The sequence below is a fragment of the Argiope bruennichi genome, chromosome 4 (genome assembly GCF_947563725.1).
Source record: "Argiope bruennichi chromosome 4, qqArgBrue1.1, whole genome shotgun sequence".
NCBI lineage: Eukaryota > Metazoa > Arthropoda > Arachnida > Araneae > Araneidae > Argiope > Argiope bruennichi.
The window spans coordinates 54011299-54031396 of record NC_079154.1 but is presented as its reverse complement, the minus strand read 5'-3'; the positions used below and the strand labels follow the sequence as shown (position 1 = coordinate 54031396).

At 27.7% G+C, this 20098-nt stretch overlaps 1 protein-coding gene across 1 annotated transcript; it reads right to left on the bottom strand.

Annotated features, from left to right (window-relative positions):
* Positions 1–630: 630 nt before the first annotated feature.
* LOC129965658 (DNA-binding protein SMUBP-2-like) lies at positions 631–20028 on the bottom strand. The gene is made up of 9 exons (XM_056079746.1): positions 19712–20028; positions 15553–15716; positions 14233–14428; positions 12695–12795; positions 11701–11861; positions 11381–11581; positions 6755–8013; positions 5757–5868; positions 631–1310 (listed from the first exon to the last, which is right to left on the bottom strand). Exons 1-9 carry the CDS (start codon positions 19828–19830, stop codon positions 717–719), a joined length of 2907 nt encoding a protein of 968 aa, XP_055935721.1. The 5' UTR covers positions 19831–20028; the 3' UTR covers positions 631–716.
* Between the last annotated feature and the right edge of the window lie 70 nt (positions 20029–20098).

Sequence of the window (20098 nt, the reverse complement as noted above, 5' to 3'; positions counted from 1 at the left end):
TTTATACTAAATTATTAGTTTTTTAATTCCCTTTAACTATATTATGAAACAGTATGCAGTTTGTAGTAAAACATTATAAAACCGATATATATATATATGCTGAAGGCTCTTAAAATAGTATATGTGAAAGTAAATAATCTGTTTAAAAATTCAATAGTTTTTACGAACACATTAATAGTACAGTAAAAAGTAAATAATCTGGTAAAAAAAAAATTAATAGTTTTTTAAGAATAGCATTAATATTATTCCAATAAGAAATGAACATGGAACAATAAGAATTGAACATATACTTTTTAATCTTTAATTCATTATTATAAATATTATGGAATCTTAAAATCAATATTTTCACAAATTCCAGATGAGATGATGCTGTTTAAAAGGATCAAAATTTAATTACATTAATCAATAATTATGTTTAATGAAATAGAGTATTATCATCAAAAACATTAAAGCATATATAAATTTTGAAAACCAATCGAGAAGTGAGTGAAAAAAATCAGATTGCAAAACTTCATCTTTGCATAGATGAAACATGGCAAATAAATTTAAACTGTGCAAAAATGGCAGTGCCATGAAAGACAATTGAAGTTTAACAGCACAAGTTATTGAGCAATGATATTAAGAGCCAAATTAATGTACAAAATATTTTAATTGGTTTTCTTAAAACTACATATTCAACAAACACAATTATTTTATAAAAATAGTAAAATAAATTTTTAACTTTTCTTATGCATCTTTCTTTGATTTGAGAGTTCTTTCAGTTTTTTATCTAGCTTGTTTTGAAGATAATTATGTTTGATTGCATCTTGCTTCTTCTCTGGCCGTCCACTTCCAGAGTAAAGCACCCCATCTTTTCTTATCTGACTTCGAGCATGCGCTTTTGCAGCATCACCACAACCATGAGCTTCAGGTATAAAATGGCTGTAACAGAAACGGCCTTTGCAGAACTGGCAGATTTGAGACATTACAGCCACACATTTCTTGCAATTTGAAAAACTGCAGGTTTTATCAGCTTTAACAACTTGTTCAATTAAGGCATCAAAGTTGTCCTCTTCAGAAGTTTCTTTGAGTTTTAAAGTTTTGAGCTTGGGTGTAGAGTTTTTCTGTGTTTTGGATTTTGATTTAATTTTAATAGATGATTCACTGGTACCAGCAATTTTTCCATCAGTAGTCCTGAACATATCAGAAGGTTGTTGTGTATCATCAATATTAGATATATCAGGCTGATCGTTTGATATTTTCTTCACTTCAATGCAACGATTTTCACCTTCACCAGTGCTTATATGTAAGAGATTTAATTTTTCAGCCACCTGAAATTAGAAAGCAATATTTTAAACAAAATTAAATAATAACATTAAAGATTAATAATTAATTAATAAACATTAAAGAAATATTTTTCAAATAAGCAATAACTTGTTGTACAAAGCAGTTCACAAGCATTTAAATTTTTATACAAAATAAAAATAAAATTAAATATACCATCACAAAAGCATTTTTTTAATTAAAAATTTAGTGTACAATTAATGCAATCAAAATGATGTGCTTATAAATAAAGATTAAAATATTTTAAATTCATAAATTCGATTGTGTACATAAATGAAGCTTTTACATTATAATAAAATATCAATTGGCTAATATATATTGTAGTAAATAATGGGCAAAAATATATAAAATTTCACTGTTAATTCATCAATAATAAAGATTCTGTGTAATGTAAATGTGATACACGTGTTTAGTTATTGAACTGCAAAGCAAGGGAAAAAACTGTAATGATACTACTATTTGTGAAGTCAAATTCTTGGCAAAATCTATTATTTGCTTCAGTATTAAATTAATTATTAGTGCTCAACTGACACAGAATCAGTATAGTTACTATACTAATTCTATGCCTTTATCTATACCACATATCTGTGCCCTAATTTCATATATATTGTGCATCTTGGTGGTGGGGGGGGAGGGTAGACACCAAATCGCAACATATCTTAGTTATGCACAATTATGGATCCATGATGTCGCAGCTTTACAAATATTTTATAGAAAAAACTTTGAATAATTTTTTTTTCAATTCAATTTTATCCTAATATTAGTAGTTAAAAATTAAAGCAAACAGTAAAAATCTCCTTTATCTATACTTATAATAAAGCTCAATGTGTGTGTGTGTGTTGGCGCTCTACAGGCCAGACCGTTTGACATACAGCTACCAAATTTGGTACATGTATACCTTGGAGGTTGGGAATGTGCACCTGGGGTTTCTTTTTTCGAATTTTTAATTAGAATTTTAATTATTAATTAAAAACTAACTTTCCCGCCAAAAAAATCTTCCATTTTCCCCACCGCCAACTTTTCCGCCAAAAAAATCTTCCATTATCACCAGCGCCAAACGAGAAAGGCTTCAGTTTTTTTTTTCTCCCAACAGTAATGAGGCTGGGGTTAAAATTTTTCGGCGGATTATTTCAATCGTTTCTGTTTATTTTCTTAATGTTTGATGCATTTAAAATTAAACATTGTTAATGAATCAATCTTTCAGATTCATTCTGAAGTACTTTTGAATTAAAATAAAACAGAATAAAGGAAATTAAAAATTTCTAATCCGCATAGCGTTACCCCAACTGGCGTAGAAAAAATCACGTATTTGCGTTACGTAACCGGCGAAGAAAATTTACGCAGGCGCATTCTGTTCTGATTGTTGCCATGACAACGTTATCAATGGATGATTTAAATTATTTTTGGGTTAGTTGCATGCTTTTGTAAGTAAATTGTATTTATGTTAGTTATATATTTTTTGTATATGCTTATAGTTTTAAGTACATCGTTTTTTAAGTAGTTTTTTTAAAACCTGTTTTCAACCGTTTATTTTAAACGATTCGTTTTATTTTCTTAGTGTTTGATGCATTTAAATTTAAACATTGTTAATGAATCGATCTGCTCATAATGAATCTAAGAAAATTTTGCTGACCAACTCTTGAGATATTACATAAATTAAAAAAGATATTCTTTAGTGCCCATAAAGTTTAAACGCTGAGTGACTCTATTTTCAGTAATCAGATTATAAAAAAATGCTTTGTTTCAGTAAAAAATATTATTATATTAATTGAAGATAAATTCTTTCCACTTTAATTTAAAGCATAAATTCTACCGTTTTCAACCGTTTATTTTAAAAGATTCGTTTTATTTTCTTAGTGTTTGATGCATTTAAATTTAAACATTGTTAATTAATCGATCTGCTCATAATGAATCTAAGAAAATTTTGCTGACCAACTCTTGAGATATTACATAAATTTAAAAAGACATTCTTTAGTGCCCATAAAGTTTAAACGCTGAGTGACTCTATTTTCAGTAATCAGATTATAAAAAAATGCTTTGTTTCAGTAAAAAAATATTATTATATTAATTGAAGATAAATTCTTTCCACTTTAATTTAAAGCATAAATTCTACGGGTGCTAACAGAAAATGATAGAGATACATATTACGTTATGACTGAAGGCCTTTATAATATTATGAATGAATTATATGATAATCAAAATTTGAAGTTTTAAAATATTTTGATGAAGAAGCTATTTAAGTAGAAATTGCATAAAATATTTAATTATTAAAATTTTAACGAACATTAAGATTGGCGAACCGGCTGGTCGCCAAAGGCGGCTAGTTATGCTATAAAGCATTCATTTACACATTTTAAGGGATTATTATTTTGTATTTAAATAAAAAGATGTAGAATTATTTTAATACAGATTTTGATTTATAACAAATTCATTCAAAGACAATAATATTAAAATATTAACGATATTACTAAAATATTATTGCATAGCATTGAAAATAAATTACATTTTAAAATTAAATAGTTATTACAAAAATGAAAAAAAGTCATGCTTTTATATTACTTTATTATACTTTTCATATTTTAATGATATATGAGCATGCAGATAGCTATACAATTTTAAAAATCTTAAATAATTGTCTGATATGATATATCTATAAATTACAACATCAGGAATTGAATTAAATTAATTTAATGTTCTTTTATTAGTGTTTTGACAAATGCAACATATTTCGAAGTAAAAAGGGAGATGGAATAAATTCAATTTCTCCTTTGTCATCACTAATATTAGCTACTTACATTTTGTTTTCTATTAATTAATTGATTGCTACGAATAATTCTGAAGTCATGATACAGTAGTTGCTACTTAATGTGATCATTTCAGGGTTTAAGAATTTTGATAACATTAATTAATTGACAGCAAAAACAGAATTGGGTAAAATCAACTATATTTTTTATCAGATCAAGAGAAACAATAGCCTCCTATCTATCTATATTACAGAAATAATTTAAAATACCATATAATTGTTGTTTATGGGCAATTATTCCTTAATGGTTCACTTATGTATTAATAATTTTTTAAAAACATCTGTTGGATAATGCGATATCTGGGATTTCAAAATAATCGCTTGACTCATTTTGGCATTGATTGGAGGTTTTTAAAATAAATTTGTCCCTATCGAATCATCAAAGTTTATTATTTGATTCTGTTCACAGAAAATTCAAGATTTTCAATATTTTAAAAAGAAGAGCCTGTGAAAGTTTTAACTGAACTACAGCATTGCATTGAGTCATTCTAGGTAAAATTAATTTTGTGCCTCTCAAGAATTTCAATTTTGTCTTTAAAACTAAATTCAGTTTTTTTTTTTTTAAATCCATTTTGCCATTATAATTCATGCATAGATGACAATGGTTTATGGGTGTTAAACAAAGTTTAAGCTAGATTGTTCGTTTAAACTAATCTAGACTGATCTAGTCCAGATGAAAAAAATGTGAACCCCATTCCACAGGAAAGATAATTCCCCGATGTTTCTTAAGAAGCAAGAAATTTTATGAATGTCAATCATTAAAGCTGGTTGAGAATGAAGGGTGAGCTAATTATCTATTTCAAAAATAATATCATTAAAAGATGTAAAGATCATACAAAACAAATGATTTCTTGTGTATTTAAATATATTGGTTTGTTGTCAGGGATTCTTGATAATAAGTGAATGATAACATTAATAGTGATCATATTAAGTGGTGTCCACTGTACGAGTATTATAAGGAATTTTTTTTCTTTTATTGGAACTTTTGAATTCTTCTATGAATCTTAGAAAGGGGGGGAAAACAATGTATAATTGATGTTTTATGTCATATAAACAACTTTTTTATTATTACAATGATTTGAGCCTATGATGAATCATTATATATGTGAGCCAATCATCAGCTGCCCATTGGCTGGCAGATTTTTCACAAGATGGTCATTGAAATGGTTTAAAATAATAATATTCAAAGTTTCTCAATCCACTCAATTTAGTTATAGAAGTGCGAGGTTTTTTTTTTTTTTTTTTGCTTAAAAATATTTTACTAAATACGACCATTAAGAATAGTAAAAATTCTTAAGTTGTGTGATTTTTCAGTCACACATTTATCGACATAAACAACATAAAATATAATTCTTTATATCATTTAGTAAATTTTTGTAAATGGAAGCATGTGCCTGTCTAGAAATTGGCTGAAATTAGAGTGAATACCTTATAGATCAATGTGATTAGTGTAATTACAAAACTGGATGAAAAAAATTTGTATACAAATATATAACATAAAATATGTAAACACTTATGGGTATGGAATTTTGCTGCATAATAAAATATTAAGCCTATCTTTATATCAGTCTGTGATATTTTTCAATAATATCTATTTGCAATTTCATTTTTACACTACTTATTCTCATACCTCATGAACTGCTCTCCTTTCAAATGCAGATAGGGAAGTTGGAAATGTGAGAGATATCTCACTACTCTCGATGAATTCTAGGAGAACCTGCCGATACTTTTCTTCAGTCAATCTGTTATCAACAACAAACAAATAGATTAGACACTAGGCATTTAGACAGATTTTGTAATAATTAATGAACTATACAAGTATTACATATCTATATCGATATATATTAGGGTCGAGAACAATCTTTTCTTTAGAATTTTACTTTATAGAGTATTACTATCCATAACTTTTAAAGAGACTTGAGTCTTTAATCCAAAATTCACATCATAATAAGGTTTTATGCTTAATTAATCTACTTTTTATTTTATTTTTCAAACTTACTCTTTATTATGCAGCAATAATGATGTGAATAAACACAAATGATAAAGAGCATAAGTATCAATCCAGTTCTTTCAAATATTTTAAAGGTGTTAAAAATTAGAGAAAAAAAATTGTCTAAAAATATAAAATACATACAATTTAAAAGGTTATAAAAATGTTTTGTGTGCAATATATTCCAAAATCACTTGAAATTCTTTACTAAGATTAATTTTTAATTAAAATGTAATTAAAAACATTTTCTTGGTGAATTCATACTATCCCAAAATTATTTTTGAGCCAGGTTTGTATCTCTAAGCCAACGATCTATCTTGTATAATTTACTGATAGTTAGACAGATTTATAAGCATTATTATTAATGTTTAGAAATCTATAATACACATTATAATAATAAAACAATATAAAATAAACAATTTCTTAATAAAATTTGCTTAATCACTTTGTTTAATTTTGCTTCATGCAATGATTAAGTATTGCTTTTTATTTATTTCTGAACTTAGAAGCTGCAGCCAGAACCTTCTGAACCAAACGAGATCGCAAAAATTATTTACAAATTCGATTTGAAAGCAATTTAAGAAATCTTACACTAAAAACTTGAATATTTTAAAATGAAATTGAAAATAAAAGCATACCTTTTCTCTTCTTCAGAGTGAACTCTTTTCACTGCATCTTTATCCTCAGGAGATTGCACATTTGAAAGAGATTTCTTTCTTGTATCAGTTTTATCATTTGATGATTGCACTTTGGGTTGAGATTTTTTCTTTATATCCGTCTGCTCTCCTTTCTTATTAGATCCACTAGAACTTACTTTCTTATTATCTGACTTTGATTTTTGAATAGTGTGTTTGATGGAGGGATAGTTACCAATTTCACTTTCATACTGAAAAGCAGTTCTAACTTCACCATTTTCTTCACAATAATTTAAAAATGATTTCAAAAATTCATGGTGTGAAACTGTTTTACTATCACATATCACAGCCAAATGCCTTTTTGCTCGAGTTATAGCTACATTAATACGGCGATCTTCTGCAAGAAAACCTACTTCTCCAATATCATTAGATCGTACCAGTGACAACACAATAGCTTCTTTTTCTCTTCCTTGAAAACCATCTACTGATTTTATTTCTAATTTAGGATATTTATCTGCTAATCTTGTCTTAATAAGATCAACTTGTAAATTGTAAGGGGTTATAACTGCAATATCAACAGCATTCAAACCACTTTTTATTAAACTATTAATATGTACAGCCACTATATCTGCCTCTCCTTCATTGCCTTTTGATTCATCGTCATCAGCTTGCAACTCATGTAAGCCACAACCAGCTGTATCAATTAACAATAAAGGTATCATTGTATCATCATTGCTCTCAATGCCAGGAATGTCAATCAAAAGATGTGACCGAACAGATTCATCAGCCTGTAACTTATTCTCATACAATTTCTCTGATGGCCATTGCATTATAACTTGATTCATCCTATATTGTGTAGTAAGCATTTTCTTGATTCCATCACCATGAAGTTTCAGCAATCTTTCCATTAAAGTTAGTTCCAAGCCTTCATCAGCTGCTTTCTTTGAAATAATTGTTGGAGGTAGTTGATTGTGATCTCCAGCTAAAACACATTTTTTTGCCATAAGGAGTGGTATCCAACAGGCAGCTTCTATGGCCTGGGAGCATTCATCAATGAAACAGACATCAAAATGGTCTTTATCAACATATTTTAGAGGCCCATCATCTGATCCTGATGTTAATGTGCACAAGACAATGTCACAGTTGTTGAGAATTTGTTTTACGATGAATTTCTCTCTCTCCTTCACTTCCTTCAGAAGGCATCGATTTTCAGCCCATAAAGATTTTCTGTTTGCAGCACCTTTTGTTTTGCTAATCTTGTCCTAAAAGTAATTAAATATCAGATTTTTACTAAAGTTAATGATAATACTTGAAAGAAAGAACAACAAAATGTAATGAATAATCTGGAGTAAAAAAGAACCTTATTTAAGCACAAAATTAGAAATGGAACAACACTGAAATGAGATTATAAAGAAATTAATTTAATTGCATGTACTAACAATTAAATTATTTTACATGCGATTTTGGGGTCATGGCGACATGAAAGTTCCAAGCTGAAATCCAAGACCATCAAAGATCCACAGTGTTTGTATGCCTGGTACTTAAATGCTGATAACCAAATGTCTTTTCTCTAATATAGTGGGTAAATTTGGGAAAGGCTATCGGCTTCTAATTGTAATTCAATATTCATTCCTAAGTAGCTCACATTGTTTCAAAATGGAACATTAATAGAATTAAATCACATTAAAATTTTGTTATGGCTATGAGATTATTAGAAATGAAAGACTTTTTTATTGCTTCTTCTTCAAGACTAAATTAGGGCATTTCAAGTGGCAAATGATGATAGGTAGCAAAAAGAGAAGATAATAATGTCATTTTTTACATTATTGAATGGTATCAAATCAAAAATATATATTGCACATTTTGAAAATTAAAAAAAAAAAAAAAATAGTAGATTTCAAATTTTATACTGTGTTTTTTATTATGCAATACTTTAACAGTTTTTCAATATGTACAAGTAATAACGAGCACTCCAAGTTTCAAATTAAGTTCTGTCACTAAACTGATCTTTTTTTCTTATCCACAAATTCTTTTAAGGATTCTTTAGGCATTTGTTCCCCCCCCCCCCGAAAAAAAAGACAGTTTTAAAAAGAAAATATTAATTAATGCTTTTTGAATGACTGAACTCTGGTTACTGTAAAAAATATAAGCAGCTACCTATATCCTTTTTTCAGAGTGCAGTAAATATCAATTTTCTTTATAATCTTCACATTTTATTGTATCCAAAATCACAATACAAAAAACAAAATATAAAGAAAGCTATATATATATATACAGTGGCAGTCAAAAGCATTCGTACACTTAAATTACTAACTTCAAAAGTGAATAAAAATTGAAATTGCACAAAAATTAATAGAAATTTTCAAAAAAACTTAATGTCTTTCAAGTTGTTGCATGAATGATTTGAATTTTTAAGAGGAAATTTTTAAATGTGGTCATAAAGAGTTTCTCGATAGAGTGAGAATTTGAATCTCACCACTAAACCTTGTGCTTCAAAAGTATTCGTACATACACATTTCAAGTTGTAAAATAATAAAATTATGACAATTTGTGCACCAAATATCGTTTGTGGGAATATTTTTGGTGAGATGTTATGTTATTCTTACTTTTACCGCTTTATCTGCTTCATTCTTATGTTTACTAGCTTTAAAACTTGCATTTTTTTGTTGTTAATCATACAGCTTAAGAAAATTGATAATGAAACTACATAATAACTGTAACTCTTTAAGAAAAATATCACTTGCTATTGGAAGACCACGATCTACAGTGCAGAGTGTTATAGATCGGCATTGCCAACGCAATACTGTTGAAAATATTCCACGAAGTGGACGCCCAAAAATACTCAGCAGTAAGCACAGATGTTTACTCGTAAGATTGATTAAGAAAAATCCAAAATTGAGAGCCCCGGCAGTTAAAGCAGAACTCCTCAAACAGGGAATTTCGATCTCAGTAAGTACTATACGCCACACTTTTAACGAATCAGGATTCCATGGTCGAGTATCTCGAAAAAAGTTTTTTATGTCGGAAGTTAATAGAAAGAAACGTATGTTTTTCGCCAAACAACATGTTAATAAAAATCCTGATTTCTGGAACAGGGTTATATTCTCGGATGAGAGCAAGTTTAACGTGTTTGGATCTGATGGCAGACAAATAGTGTGGTGTAAAAAGAATGCAGAGCTACAACCAAAAAATTTGAGTGCGACAGTAAAGCATGGCGGTGGTAACATTCTAGTTTGGGGGTGTATGAGCGCACAGGGAGTGGGTAAATTGCACATCATTGATGGAATTATGAATCACAAAAAGTACATTGACATTCTAAAAAGTAATTTGAATTCTAAGCACTTCACAAATGGGTCTTCAAACTAATTACATATTTCAACAAGACAACGACCCTAAGCATGCAGTTCATAATGCTAAGCTCTGGATATTATATAACACTCCCAAAAGACTCAACACACCTCCACAATCACCAGACATGAATTCTATTGAACATTTGTTGAGTATTTTAGACGACAAAATCGGAAATCGACAAGTAAAAAATAAAAATCAGCTGAAAACCGCCTATTGGAAGAATGGGCATCAATTACACCAGATATCACAAAGAAGTTAGTAGATTCAATGCCAAGTCGAAGGAAAGCAATAATTAAGGCGAAGGGGTATCCTTCTAAGTATTAAAATGTGATAAATTATATAATTTTAGGGACATTTCTTAAGTGTATGAATACTTTTGACACAAAAGTTTTGATAATTAATTTCTATTTTTTAATATTTTTTTTCTGTAATTGTTTTACAAGAAAATTTTTTTTGATGAAATTGCTCAAAAATAAAGGATACAAGGCCTGGTATCTGTGTTTAATGGCGTAGTATAATAAATAAAATACTATGAAGTGATGACCACTTCAAAATTCGGTGTACGAATACTTTGACTACCACTGTATATATATATAATTGCATTTTTGAGTCAATATTTGACAAATATTATAGCAAAATATATTACATAGATACTTTAAATAATTTTAAAAAAACAAACTTGTTAGCATTTTATATACCTTGCAAACTTAGTTTTAAAAAGTTAACTGGGTTTTCAATAATAAATTCTGAGATCACTCAAATATTATAATATGTATCCAAGGAAATTTATAAAAAATATAATAATAAAATCAAATTAAATAATTTATAATTATGAAAATATGTATAATCATTAAATGTAAATCTTACATCAAAAGATGTAAATTTGTTCTCACATGTTAATGTAAATATAACTCAGTGGAGAAAGGGGGAAAAAAAAGACTTAACAGATTTTAGAAACAGATAAATAGTATTAAAAGTTATTTACAGCAAGTGTAGAAAGCACGAAAAGCAGAAAGGGAAAAATAAGATTTATAATAATGTGAGATTTGTATTTTGCAATAAGGCCTTATTAAATGATACATTGCAATATAGGCCAGCTACTCACAATATAGGTTCTATTATTTAAAATTAAATTCTGATAAGTTTGTCAGTTGATTTTTAAATTGACAAAGATCAATACAGGATAACTCAACTGTCTATAATAATACTTCTATTTCATTAATAGTTATTTTTCTTGTAATTTGAGTTGCCATAGATTGTAATCATAAACATACTTACTCTTATTTTATCAATTTCTTTATGAAGTTCATCTACTACATTACTGCCATCATAGCAGGATACAATTGCATCTAAAGAATACTGCTGAATGCCAGGCAAAAATCGAGCTGGGTGCCCCAAACGAACCATCTTGATTTTATGTTTTGCTAACTTTTCTACAAGATTATCAACAGCAATATTGGAAGGTGCACAGGCAAGTATCTATCAATGGGAGGGAAAAACAATATTAACACTTATATAAACTTATTATTTTTTTCCTATTCAATGCAATTTCATGTTAAATAATTTATATACTCTTTTTTCAATATAAAAATATATACTTTTAATTTTTGTGATATGGCTTGTAAAATGCATTCTACAACAGTAGTAGTTTTTCCAGTACCAGGTGGGCCATGGATAATAGCAACATCTTTTTGCAAAAGAGCAAATTTCACTGATTCCTTTTGCTCTTCATTCAGTTTACTATTATAAAATGATACGCCTGAAAAAGAAAAGAAGAAAATTGATTGTTTTGAAATTGTTTATAATATGTGCATGTAGCAAATTGATCATATTTCTATAAAACATCAAAAATAAACTTATAATTCATAAATAAGAATGGAATTTTTGTTTCTTTATTTAAAAATCTCAATTAAACAAAGAAACAGCTTTGGAAAAATATATTGGAATCTAAAAAATGTATATCATTCTAAATACTTTCAAACATGTATTAAATACTAATTAATGGTTTTAAATTTAAAGTTTACTACATATGCCAATTTTACAAAAAGCTTAAATTATGAAAAAGAATTTTATACATGCAGTTAACAATTAAAATTAAAGACTTTTGCTATGAATTGATTAACTTTCTCTCATACACTCATGAGTGGGGGGGGGAAGCAAGACAACAAAATTTTATATATTTTTATTTCATACTTTCAAAAGTACATTTGTTAAGAGGAATGCACTGCAATAAATATTTCATTATATAGACAGAAATCAAAGAATATTTAAAGTATGAAGCAAAATATTTCTTTTTCATATAATATAAGATTCATGAATATAAGATCTATGACAAATGTTTTAAAAAGATATGCTTAAATTATTAAAGTTATGCTTAACACACAGCAGTTGCTCAATCAAAATATTATGCCATCAATTTTGTGATTAATAACAAAAATTTTGCTTGTTAAGTTCATTCATGACATTTATATGTAACAAAAAATATTAATAAAATTGTTTTCAGTGTATTTAAGCATGAAAGTCAGAAAGTAACTGCTTTATAATGAAATTGATTTTATGTTGTACGTCAAACATACAAGTACAAAAATTTACTTTTTAGAGAAGATTCTTCACATGAAGAAGGTTTCTTATCTCCAAACAATACATCAACTAAATGATGCTCCCTGCCTTTACTTTGCAGAGTCTTTAAAATTCTGAAAAGAAACAAAATTAAAAAAAAAAACGTAATTCATTATTTTAACAATCATATATTTAAATCTCTTTGTTATATTGCTCTAAAGTACATTGTTTTGCTATAGTCTTAACAGATTTCAATTTTTTTTCACTGTTTAAAAAATTCTGGTATTTAAGTATTTAATAGTGTGTTGTCTACTCTGAACAACACTGGTTTTCTTTTTTACAAACATAAATAAAAATAATTGGAGGGGAAGATATTTAAATGAAGCAATTTCAGGTTTTCAGTTTTGTATAGAGTAGTTGGCAACAAATTAATCTTAATCTAATGGGAAATGAATTCATCCAGATCATAGCTTCAGAAATATGGTTCAAAATGTCTAACATATCAGCAAGGTGGAGCAAAAGTAATTTAAATTGAAAACAAAAAATTATTTATTTATGACAAAAAATGAGATTATGCAACCAGCATGCTAAATAGAATAAATGATGAAAAATTATTGAAGTAAACGAAAGTAAACTTAAAACTATTGTTAAGCGAATTAATTATATCAGTCATGTAGCTATTATATATTGTGAAAGGGTTAATTTAGAACAAAATGATTACATGACTACTGAAGTGGGAAAAATGGACACCTATCTAGCATTTTTAAACCTCTTGAAGAAGTAAATTCATTCCACTCAAATTTAAGGCCCTCCGACCAACACAGCAATTCATGGTTTGAGGTTCTACAGCAGATGCCCCATATGTATAGGACTGGTGATGCTAATTCTATCAACATGAAAGGTTTTGCTACTTGTATAGTGTGGAAGTTTGAAGAGCGGTGTTCTGCTTCTGTGATAATGGTTCATGGTTCAAAGGAAGCATCACTGACTTTCAAAATGGGATGTAGATTTACTTGAATTTAATTCAAGCAAAAACTAAACATTTCACCAATAGTAAAGAATTATTTGATGTAAGAATAATATATACTAATAATGAAAAATTTAAAAAAAACTTAATTCAATAATTAAGTATAATTAGAAATTTTAAAAGAATTAGAAAGATAAAATTAATTTTATATACTTTAAAAATGAAACAACAAAATCTTTATTAAAAAGTTTTGTTACAAGCAGTTATGAAAACTGGGGACAAAATTATTTATTATGACCCACAATGATTCATAGGTTGAAAAAACAATACATTTGAATTAATTTAAATTAGAATATAATATAACAAAGGAAATGAAGTAATATATGAAATAGATTTAAGAGAAAATTTAAGCATGAAATGAATTAATATATTTCATAATTAAACAAAGAAAATAATATAATTTTAATATCATATTCCAAATTATATTCTATTTATTATGTGTGTAATTATTAATAATACATAGAATATAATTTGAAATTTGAAATACATTAAATCATTACATTTACCAGACACAAAATATAATTAGTCACAGGGAATTACATACCTTTTCAAACGTTTGTAAGTAACATCATTAGCCAATTTAACTATCATATATTGTCCATCGTTTTCTAAATCGGAGAAATTAGAATTTTTCTCAAATGCTACAGATACAGTTGTATCTGTTACACGGGAAACTACTCCTGAAGTGATAATTTCAATATTTCCATCACTACTTGAACTTCCAATTCCAACTATGTCACCTACAATTAATTATAGTGATTTGAATTAAGGGAATTTATTTGATAATTTAACAAAATTAAGAAAAATGATTTATTCATAAAACAGTAATTCAATTAATGAATAGCTTATAGTAAATTTTTTTTCTAACATTCTTGCACTGGGTAACAGAGAAATTACACAACTGTCACACAATAATTGTATCACAATTATTCCTCAAAATTTCATGGGCTATATTGTTATAGACTGATTAAAATATATTGAAATAATATTTGTATATAAATGGCAGTTTGCATTAGTAATTGAAACAATTTATACATATTCATGGGCACTGCACATAAAAAAAATGAATAAAAATAAACATTTCCATTTAATGATAAAAAATAATTTAAATGTTAGAGAGTTGTATATATATTACCCTTTTCATATTTTTGAACATAATAGTTTTCTTTTTTAGATATAATGCAGGCAATCAATTGTTTATTTAAAATTTAAGAACAGGATAAAATTAAAATAGTTTATTTATATATTTATACTTTAAAAAAATAAGATGCACAAAAACTAGAAAAAAAAAATGTAGCTTTTCCCCCTCCAAGTTATGGTGGTTATAGCTAAAAAATTACTAACATATAATGTTCTTATAAAAAAGTAAGAAAATCTACTTTAATTTTATTAGTTTAAATTTGAGAAAAACTAGGATAATAATCAATATTGTGTTTTGAAATTAAAAGATTACTTTAGAATAGATAAGCAACAAATATAAATATTATAATCAAAGAATTTCATCCTTATTTTTCCAGTTATAAATATCCTGAATAAAAATAAGGTAACCAACGTAATTCTCATAAGCATTACAAATAATGGAGTAAACCATTTATTCTTTCTTCAGTCAACATTTCTATTTTAAAAGCATATTTCAAATACTTTTTAATTTAATGATTGAAGTTTTCTCGAAAATAAAAAGAGGTAAAATGCTTTAAATATTTCTTACTAGACGCAATAACAACAGTACGAGAAATGAGTTTTTACATAAAAATTTTTTATCATATTTTTTTTAAAGCATCAAAGAAATTGTTATTGATTTATTAGAAAATTTAAAAAATAACAACTAAGTCATAATAATTTCAAATCAATTAAAACAATTTACCTGATGATATTGTATGAGTGGGCAAAGGACCATTTCCCCAATAAAGTCCAAAATTTAACAATGATCTTCCAAACAACCCTGTTGAAGTATTGATAATTTTTAGTTTGGGAATACATACACCCTTCTTTTGTAAATTTTTGACAGAACTGCATTCTTGAAGGTATCTATAATAAAAATAATGACAAGTATGCATAAGAGCAGGGTCAAAATTACTAATGATTAAAATTTTTTAACCATTAGTTTAAAACCTTACAGCTTGAATGACTTGAGGGGAGTGTCATTGAGCGTTTGAACTCAAGGTTCTTACCCTCCAGAATTAGCAAACGAATAAAGTAGTAGCATTCAATGAGATTACTTAGTAAGTAGTTGTGCAAGATAAATTGAGGATTTACTTAAAATATAATAACATATGGGAATTACAGCATGGTAACAATATTTTGAAAATATTAAATTAAATATTTTGAAAAAAAAAACACCTTTTCACCGAGTTCATAATTACCCATAAAGTAAATATGTGCAAAACTGAGAGATCTAAATTCAAATATTTGCTTTGTACAGCATTTCAAATGAGTTTTTCATCATGCATAATTTACAGATTATATTCTAACTTATGCAAGTGGCTATCTAACTAATGGAAATACCTTAGATGGTGTAGGGCCGCCTTTGGCACGAATGTAACTTGGATTCGCCTACAAATCAATTCATACAAGTGTTGAAAGGTGTTTAGAGGAATATTGTACAATTCTTCCTGGAGATATAGTGAAAGTTCTGGGAGAGATGCTGGTAGAGGATATCAATTCCGTATTGAATGCTCCAAAGCAGACCATAATGTTTCAATTATATTGAGATCGGGTGACTGTACGGGTCAAGGCAGATATTTAGCTACATCCTTGTGCTCATCAAACCAAGATTGGACAAGTCCCACAGCATGGATAGGTGCATTAGCATCCTGGAAAATTCCATCTCTTGTAGGAAACAAAATTTGTATCACAGGATGGGCCTGGTCAGCTAAAATTTCTCTATACTTCTACCCAATGATCCTTCCAAGGTTATGATTGGTCCAGCAGAAAACCACGACATGGCTGCCCATGTGATAGACCCACCTCCATGCTTGACAGTTGGAAGGAGACAATCACGATTATAGACTTGTGTAGATGTCCTCCAAATGTGTACCTGTCCTGTTGTAGGGAAAAGTGTGAAACACGATTTATTGGACCATATTATTTTCTTCCACTTATCAATTGACCAGGTTTTGTGAGTGTGACACCACTGCAGAGACGTTTACCATTAACATCTGTGACAACTGGCTTGGGAATTGCTGTTCTGCCATAAATGTTCTATTTATGAAAGTGCCTTCTAACTGTAATTGCTGATATTGGAGAATTCAGATGGATAGTGAGCTCTGCGGTCACTTTTGCTGCAGTTGTTCACTTTTTAGATATTACAATCCACTTCAATACCCATCGGTCTCTTTCACTAAGTTTCTCTTCCTGCCCACTATTTTGCTTTGACGAGCCTGTATTGCTGTGCTGTGTGTATGCTGTCATGACTAGACACCGTACCTCTAGAAACACCTAAAAGTTGAGATGTTTTGATCATACTTGCTCCAGCTAGACAGGCTACTACAATTTAGCCTCTTTGAAAATCTGAGAAGTCCGACATTTTATGTTTTTGAAAAAAATCCAAGAATTACAGATAAATAATAATAAAGCTAAATATATACATTGCTATTTATTAAAAAAAAACTGATGACTATTATTATATTTTAATGTTTTACAAAGTGCATTAAAAATGTCACTTTTATTCACAGGTGTTTCCATTATTTTGATAAGCACCTGTAAATATCATTATGTTAAAAACTTTCATTTTCAATTCCGAGTTATTAAAAATAACAAGAAATCTTATTAAAGGATTACTTATTTAAATTCTAAAAATATAAACAAAAAATGTTAAGATTAAAAAAAATATATTTTTATTAATACCATATGAAGGAGTCAAGAAAAAATAAGACCTTAAACAAGTAAAAATATAATTTTTGCTACCAAGTAATTAAAAATAAAACCTTTGGGTCAGATTGTAAAAGTTATGGAAAAGATTTTTACATATTTGTTGTAAAAACTATGTAGTATTTATATATATATATATATAAAGGGAAGATAAAAAAAGCAATTATTATTATTGAAAACACAAGAATAGACAGATTAAAATATGTTTTGGAGGCCTTTTTAACTATACTTTTTACAATATAGGGTAATTTTATTTGAGAAAGTATTCCATAAGATAGTAAGATTATTGCAGATACACTTTTCTCATTATTCATTTAATTGGCAATTTTAACAAGAATTTCAATATTATGTTGGATTTATTTTTCTTATAGGATATCAATTAGAGGAAAATATTTGCTGAATATAATTTTGTTCATTTATCATACCAAAGCAACATGCTGAAGCTTTTTTTTTTTTTTTTTTTGCATTCTTGGGGAGGAGACGTGTAATCATTTATTTTTTTGCTCAAATTATATAGAATTTTACAATTTTAAGTACAAACTTAAAAAGGTGATAAAATTAAACAAGACAAACACAAATCCCTGAAATATGGCCAAAAGCAGGAGCAGCTCATACCCAAGCATTAAAGAGCTACAGCAACTTCTTAACTGTTTGCAGTATTTAAATATATTTATAAATTATTTAACTGTGCATGTTTTATTTAAATTCATTAGAAATTTAATAGCACTTCCTTAGAACTTTCATTATTTAGAGGAAATGCAGCACAAAAGCAATTTGTCTCAGTTTAAAAAGGCAAAAGTTCAGATTGTAGTAAGCTTCATGACATAAACATGGCAATCAATATTCATTAATAAAAACACCATGAACTTTTGTATATGTTTTTTTATTAATATATATATACATATAAACCCGTTCTGGAGCATATTCCAGAGAACAAACCACCCTCCATATATAGATAAACTTTTATTTACTATAACAAAACATTCTTCTTAAACTTTTAAAAAAATAATTCTGTAAATTCTTACAAGATTCTCTCAGAATCTAAAGCAGTGTAATTGTTGGTATGGCTCAGAAAGAAAAAGTCTAGGAAAAAAAATCAATTTCAAACCTTGTCGGAACAAAAACATACTTTTTAACATTTTGGATGATGCATTGTAGAGCGATTTATAGTCTTCTAAGTATTCTTTCAGCCCTTTATATTACCCTTTGAAATTTATAAAACAAGTTTTAGAATCTCAATTTTCAAAAACAAATTTACATTGGAAATATACCAATGTTTTTCTGCAGAGACGTAGTATCATAGTGATAGGAGCTTTGAGTAAAGCATTTTTTTTCCACCCCCTTCCCTGTCACTTCATTGTCAAGCTAAAACAGCAAAATGAATGTAAGTATATTTCATTATTATAAGACCTGTTAAATCTAGTGCCAAGGACATTTGTATATCCTTTGTCCTTATGCTACTATTTATTTCAACAATCCGTATCACAATGACATTTTTTCCCCACCATTTAAAATAAAGAAATAAAATACAAATTAACTCAATTAATAATTCTGTATAAAATTTTATGGTTAAATTATATGGTATAGCATAAATATGAAATATACAACTTCGACAATAAACTGATGAAGATTTTTTAAAGCTTCACATACACTCCCATAATACAAACTGTTTTAATGTCAAATTATACAACAATGCTAAATTTTACCTTTTTCATCATAATTTTAATTAAATGGATACTTATTCACCAGTTCTCATTTCTATTTTTTTATATAGCACTTTTTAAGAATATTACAAGGAAGGAATATAATAAAATTTTTATTAACAGTTTTAACAAAAATAGTGGTAAAATAACTTCAATAATGATACCCAAGATGTTCTGTGCTAAATGAAATCAGGAATTTGAAAAAACATGTATCAAATATTTAAATTTTACTATCATTTTAGATAGGGCAAGAATGAGTTTAAAATAAGATACATAACAATGCAACAATAAATAAATAAAATCAAACTGAACAGTTTGTTGAATCAGTGTACTGGTCTCGTACACAGAAACGATGAATTTCAAGTTCTTTATTTTTTATAACTTAATTTATATAATTTGTAATTATAAAGAATCTTTTCTACGAGAAAAGGCCGATGAAGATTTTCTTACTTATTTTCTTCGATTTCTGCTTCTCTTTCTATTTCAAGAAGCTCAAGATGTTTTGTAGCAAATTTCTCGACACTATCTGGAGTAGCATCACCCACGGATTCCCCTGCAATTTCTGTCATAATTTTAATCTTTGAGCTGCAATTCAAAATTTTTTGTACTAATTTATGGTATGGTAAATTTAAGTCTTAAAAAATTGGTATACTTAATTTTTCATTTGAAAAATACTTAGTTTTTAAGTAAGTATCAAATTTTACAAATAGAATTCGAAACGAGCAGTTTAGTTTTACTTTAACATTAGGACTGAACTTACGTAGGCAAAAATATAAACAAACCCAATTGGAAAATTTCGATTATGTAATCGGAAAACTTCGGATAATTGCTCCAACT